Raw genomic sequence first — 6,732 nt, 5'->3', positions numbered from 1 at the left:
GAGTGGAGGGTGCAGGACCAGTTTTGGGGGCAGAAATGGAGCAGTTTCCATAGGAACGATTGTGGAATATGGATATAAAATGTACCGCATGTTATGGTTTAAGAGAAAATTATATGAAAATGATAGATCGTTGGTATCTAACACTGAGTAAGCTGGCAAAAATGTATAAATCTAAATCAAACAAGTGTTGGAAATGTAAAGAGAAAGAAGATTCTTTTTATCATATGTGATGGTCTTGTGTTCGGATTCAATTTGCAGGTTTCTCACAGGCATCTGGTTGGCCACTGTGAGAACAGGATGCTGGACTAGGTGGACCCTGTTTGGTCTAATCCAGCAGGCCCTTCTTATGTTCTTAAACGGGTGCCTCCAAATGATGCTGAGGCCGATTATTAAACTTCATTCCTTATTTGCATGAAAGTTCAAAACTTAAACAAAAAGTTCACAGTGGCTCTGCATCCAATGGGGACGGTGGGTATTTTTTCTTCCTTATTTTAATGAGAAACTGCCTGTTTTGCACTCCTCAAACCAATGTCACCAGAAACACTGCTATTGTTTGAAATTTGCACTTGCTCTGAAATTTGCTATGCAGTTCTTCAACCGAACAATTTTAGGGGAAAGTGTGCATTAAAATGCACATAGCATTACATAAAGGCAAATTGCTTTAGTCACAACTGCATGCAAAAATATGTTTATGGGGATAATTTTACACGAAAATGAGGCATTTCCATCATGTTTTGGTTTCTTTTAAATTTTAAAAAATTGCCAATTTCAGCAAAAATCTGGAGAATTGAAATGAAGAAAAAGGAGAAACTGAGAGCAACCCAAATGGAGAACTGTATCACAATTCAGAGAAGTGGGAATGTCAAAGAATGGCTGCATTTCGGTCCAGGTATTTTGGAGAATGAGCTGAAGTCGCCTTTAAAGGTGAACTGGATCCATTTCTTCCCATCCCTATTTTTACACACCCTGAAATCTCTCAGGGAGGCCAAGATCCTGAAGCTTGGATGTGTCTCTCTGTGCGACAATTCCACTTAAATCCAGTAGCTCTCCTGCAAAGCGGCCCCAAGTCCTGACAGTCTGCTAACTAGGCTGCTCTGCCGATGTGAGATTAAGCATGCGAGAGCCCGGCTGCCTTTGAAAGGAAGCTCTTTGTGGTGGGAGCAAGGTCACCGCTGCCATCTCTGCAGGCTCCAAGTGCATGAGCTTGACTGCCGTGCCAAGCAAGCCCCCCACTCCCCACCCCACAGGGCACTGCCCAGTCCACTTCATCCATCAAAGCTATCCTGACAGCCGCTTCCTGTCCCAGTGGAAACAAGATCTCTGCGCACTGAGTTATGCGATCGCACAGCTGCTGCCTTTGAGCCGAGCCAGAAAAAGAAGGCAACGCCTGGACAACTGGGGAGTCAGGTTCTGCACCCCCCCATTAGGTCAGGAGTTGTGTTTCTCAACAGGCAACTTTCCAGGGGCTGCGTGTTGTGGGAATGTTCAGGGATGCAGGAGAGGATATATTGTTTGATTATAGCCTTTCCAAATTGTTAACAAGTTCACAATTTAGCAGAGTAACATTCCCCTTTTTAAACTTACAGCGGATGCGTTTGCTCAGGTTCGCTAAAGCCTTATAATAACTGTTCTGGTATTTTCCCCTTATTCCCTCATAAAAGATAAGACACGACACAGTCTTCTATAAAAGTATAAAAAGAGTTTACTCACTCACATTCTGCTCACAATCAGATCCCAGAAGGCAGACTTAGCTTAGAAAAGTAACATATACCTGGAAACTATCTCATAAGGAGACAGTCCCTTTGTCCTCTCTTGGCTGGAGGCCAAGAGAGCATCTTTGGCTAAGCAGATGTTGCTTCTTCGACAAAAGTAGTCATAGAGAGATGGCTGTCCTGCCTGCCCTGTGCTTTTGTCATTACCTGCACAGGTGAGGCCACACCCACCTCTAGTCACATGCAGAGGAGTCTGTCCCAGGCCAGAAGGAAACAGGAAGTTTACCTGCTGGCTGGACAAACATTACTCCCCATGTGTAACATGTTCACTCTAGGAATGTTGTACTTCACTGCTCTTGTGTTTCACATCCCACACGTGTTAGCAGAGGAAGGGGCCCAGGGCAGCAGAGGTCAGAGCTAAGGTGGCGACATTGTGTGGGAACGACCAGAGCTAGGGGGTGGCGTGCCGGCATTGCAAGCAGGTGGTCCCAGTTTCAATCCCTGACATCTCCAGATAAGTCTTGGGTTGGGAGATATCCCTGCCTGACATCCTGGAGAGCTGCTGCCGGTCAGTGTAGACAGTACTGAGCTAGATGCACCAATGGTCTGACTCACTATAAGACAGGTTTCGATGTTCCTATGGCTGGAGTCATGAATGGTTGGACACAGATGAATGGTGGGAGGAACCAGCTGTGGAACCCCCAAGGGAAGATGGCCCAGATTCCGCCCAGGGAATGGTGGTGGGACAATGAGTGGTCATAGGGAGAAGATGGGGAGAGGTTGTCGGAAGCTGAAGGGTAACAGGGCTTAGTGAGCTGGGAGAGTCTGTGGCAGAGAGAAGTCCAGAATCAGGAGGCGGCGGCCAGGAAGCAGAGATGGATCTGACTGGTGAAGTGTCACGTGTGTCTCCCCCTTCTACTACAAGCTCCCCTGCCCACCCATCTCCCAGACCCAGAAGAGGCATGAAAAGGGTGGTGGAGAGGTTGGCTGCATGCAGGCACAGTCTCAGATTGCTAGTAGAAAGCCCCGGTTACTTTGTAAGGTTAAAAACAACACACACCACAAGATATACCACAAAATATAATTTTATTTGTTTACAAAAACAAGCCTTTGTACAAATAAATATATTTCCCATAATGCAGGGCTTTTACTCGGCCACCCTTATGCTAAGCACAGCCCCAGAGACACTTTCTACTTTTGCCGCTTTTATTTGGAAGAGAAAGTCGCAATTAGATTACATTGCCCCCCCCCCCAAAAAGAGGCTTGCTCCTCAACTGGTTTCAGGTCCTGAAAGTTGCCATCACCATCATCACCTAACTGATATTTTGCCTGCTCTGGATTTGTTTCCTGCAAGCAGTGCCTTGCGGGCTAAACAGAAGCCTGGAAGGGGGCAGATTTTTCAGCAGGGAATTGGGTGTGAGAGGCTGTGATCTGGGCCAGGAGCATGTTCTGTATTGGGGCCCCATGCCTGCTTTTTCTTCAGAATAAAAGTGCCCAGTTTAAGCAAATGGAAAACGAAAAACAGAATGTGGTTTGGTGTGGAGAGAGACTAGCTTGCGCTCTGAGCTGCCCTTACACTAGTACAATGAAGAACCCAAGGCCTGGAGAGGCTGAATGCTGCCTTCAGGCCTCCCTCTAAGCCATGTCTCCTCCCCATCCCAGTCCTCCCCAGCCCTGCCCCTCTTTGAATGTTTTGACCTGGCTGGGATGTGTCTTTTATCACTGACAATGGTTCTTGTTTGCCTAGAGGAAGGATGGAGTGAGTGAGTGAGTGAGAGAGAGAGAGAGAGAGAGAGAGAGAGAGAGAGTATGTGTGTGTGTAAACTTCTGGTTTTTGTCTGGCTGGAATGCAGCCAGCTGCACAAAGGTAGAGAGTCTGTTGCTCTGCTCCCTTCTGCCTGTCCTTGCTTTCCGCTGGCATGTAGCTCCCAGAAGGTTCCCAACAAGGCAACGCGGCCCTCGGATTAGGAAAGGCCCCTCATCTCTGCATGGGCAGATCAGCAAACCTGCGCCACACTTCCTTATTCCCAGGCCATCGTATCCCGGAGGACGGGGGCCTCACTGAGGGGTGTGCGGCATCTCTGTGCCTTCGTCCTCTGGTTTCGCAGGGCGTCCTGTTAGTCCAGCCCCTGCCAGGAGCAGCCAGGTTAGGTCTTCAGGCTCTCCAGGGCGAGGGCAATGAGGCCAGGCATGCTGCGGTACAGAGAGTCGCTGGCCAGGCCAACGAGACCGGTGAAGGAGGTGGATCTGTGTCCAACGGTGGCTTGGACGCGTGCCCTGTATAGGCCCTTGGAGTTCTTGGAGCCCAGATCCACGAGGATCTGATTGGAGAAAAGGACAAAGAGGCGTAATGCGAGAAAACAATGGCGGCAGCAGCATAAAGGAAGCGAGTGGGGGGGCGAAGACAATGAAGGCCGCAGTGGAGGGCTATCAATGGCTACTGGCCCTGGTGGCTATGCTGGGCCTCCAGAGTAGGATGGAGCAATGCATCAAATGCAGCTGATGGTATTCTACAGAAGTCTAGTGTCCAGATTCAGGGAAATAATAGTACTGCTCTATTCTGCCTTGGTCAGACCATACCTGGAGTCCTGTGTCTAATTTCGGGTGCCACAATTTAAGAAGGATGTTGACAAGCTGGAACGTGTGCAGAGGAAGGCAACCATTGTATTATGGGCATTATATTAGGGGAAACTGTCTTGCAAAAATGTGTACATATTAGGCAGACAAAAGCATTGTGAATTTTCACGTGTACTGTGGCAGTATGGGGGATCAGCAAACTGATGTGGGAATGTGGAGATCTGAATTTAAGATGAGCACAAATGAGAATGGAAAGAAACCACAACTGACAGATCCTCTCATTCCTCCTCCTCACCTCCTGGAAGGTCATGGCGAGGTCCCTCTCAGGCACTTGAAGGATCCAGCGGTGCATCTCACGCACGGAATGGACCTGCTGGGCAGATTCATTGACGCCCCGGCAGCTGGAGCCTGCAGCAGGAACTGAAGGGGAGAGGGGTGGGAGGCAGGTGGATAGAAGATTTGGGAGAGAACAGGCAAATTCTTTCAGAGCAGAAGGGAATATTCTTGCTGGAGAGAAGGCTGCTGGGCTCTGGAGATGCACCTTTCCTCCCAAGGCAAATGGCAGCTTCAGGTGGGGACGATTTTCATCGGGAAAGCAAAGCAAAGGGGGAGTTGGGGAGGATCCTTCCTCTGCCCCAAGGTCACCCTGCCCATAGCTCCCTTGCAGCTTATGAAATACTTGTCCATGCTGATTTATATTTATACATGCACATTTGGAAATAATTGCTCTAACTTAAAAATAAATACAGGCAGCGACCGTTTTAGGCATGTCTGATATGTGTGAGACCGTGCATGCATGCATCACACTGAACCTGAAAGGGACCAAAAAACGTCACCAAAATGGGTGGAATGGGGTGTTTGGGGGCTTTTTCAATGGGTGTTCTGATTATATGAAATTTCACGTGAGTGTCCGGTGCCTCAGAATGTAAGCTGTGCACAAACTGGTTGCTGCCTGTGGAATATATCTCACTGTAGAGAAGACTATGATCAGGTGAGCTGTGTGGCTGATCCGTCTGCTAACCAGCTGTTACCTGCTGATGGGCAACTTCAAGGCCCCTATTGCTCACCTTCTTAAACTGGACTTAGACTGGACAGCCCTTCAAACAGAGGACTGGCTTCCCGACAGCCCATCAAATAGAGGACTTTGCTCTGCAAAGGAGGACATGTGGCCTCTTTACTCCATACTAAGCTGCCAGGCTTTGCCCTTAGATCCACCAGGTGATGTTCCCTCCCATACACTATTAGGCTCCGCCCCTTTACCCAAGGCCCCTCCCCTCCTTCTGTTTTGAGGAAGCTTGGGATAAACCTACCTTGGGGGAAGGTGTCATCCTTTCCCCAAATGGGGCCTGCGTTCCCAAGGCTGCGCTTTTCCCGCTGGGGGTGGGCCTCGCTGGCCAGGGAGTCTGCCACAGAGCAAGACGGGAAAGTGAAGGTTTAAGAGTTGGGGAGAAGCTACGGGAAAAGTCACAGAACAAAGCTAGCCTGCCTTGCTTTGCTCATAACCCGTCTCTCTTCTTCCCCATCAGCCAGCAGTTGGAGGGCACCAGGTTGGTGAAGGTTGGACAAGGGGATTTTTTTCCTTAATCCTAATTACCACAGGGGAAGGGGGGGAGGGAGAGGAGGGGGGATAAGCTGGGGAGGGGAAACGAGGGCGGATAGGGAGAAGTGGAGAAATTCTGCCAATGGCGGTTCCACTGTTTCCTCGGGGTAGAATTCTGAATAGGTATCACCATTGCTATTCTTTTATTTGTTAGATGCTAACTATGAAAGTCTCCAGTTATTATGTGAACTGATTAAAAAACAACAACCAAGCACCAAACCAAATTACGGATGGGCCACAGCTTAGTGTCAGAGCATATGCCTTGCATGCAGAAGGGCCCAGGCAGGCTCATGAGGCTTTAATTGAATCACAGAATTGGAAGGGACCATGAGGGTCACCTAGTCCAAAACTCTGCAATGCAAGGATCTTTTGCTCAAACCCACAACCCTGAGATTAAGAGTCTCCTGCTCTGACTGAGCCATCCAAGGTGCTCCGTAAAACACTGGGTTCTCCAGTTGTGAAAGAGATTATGGGTTATAACCAGCATTTGAAATTGGGCGTGCAAAGTTGTATACAGCCCTGACCCTCGGATAGTACAAAGCAGGGCCATTCCAGGCCAAACGGTGCCCATGTGCTGGTGAGCGGAGAGTTCCATCCCGCTGGGCGCTGCAGGAATGCACTAGTGGTGCAGACCGTTCCCCACCACAGGCCATCATAACACCAGAAGATTGATCGACTGGTGGTGCTGCCCACCTGCCAACGTTGGCCTGCAGGGAAGTAAAGATCTGGCCTCCTTCCACCCCTGCAATGTAAGCTTCTTGATTCATTCTAGGGATTGACTGCTCTGGTACACCACCCTCCAAGTGCCCCAAAGCCACCCACCCACCTTCCCATTTCTGGTCC

General features: G+C 49.1%; 1 protein-coding gene across 3 annotated transcripts in view; it reads right to left on the bottom strand.

The window, feature by feature from the left end:
- Positions 1 to 3,492: 3,492 nt before the first annotated feature.
- The window catches only part of PRSS56 (serine protease 56), a 29,450-nt gene continuing 26,210 nt past the window's right edge, over positions 3,493 to 6,732 (bottom strand). For 2 of the 3 annotated variants that reach the window (XM_083612786.1, XM_083612784.1), the window contains exons 15-17: positions 5,600 to 5,692; positions 4,585 to 4,709; positions 3,493 to 4,033 (exon numbers count right to left, since the gene is read on the bottom strand). In XM_083612786.1, the coding sequence (XP_083468912.1) occupies positions 3,860 to 4,033; positions 4,585 to 4,709; positions 5,600 to 5,692 (392 nt within the window). In that variant the 3' untranslated portion in view covers positions 3,493 to 3,859. The remainder of the gene's footprint in view (positions 4,034 to 4,584; positions 4,710 to 5,599; positions 5,693 to 6,732) is intronic. The other variant, XM_083612785.1, reaches the window with a different exon arrangement.

Source organism: Podarcis filfolensis, assembly GCF_964270895.1.
Source record: "Podarcis filfolensis genome assembly, chromosome: 5".
NCBI classification, from domain to species: Eukaryota; Metazoa; Chordata; class Lepidosauria; order Squamata; family Lacertidae; genus Podarcis; species Podarcis filfolensis.
The sequence above is the reverse complement of the archived record's forward strand: the minus strand, read 5'-3'. Positions and strand labels throughout refer to the sequence as shown.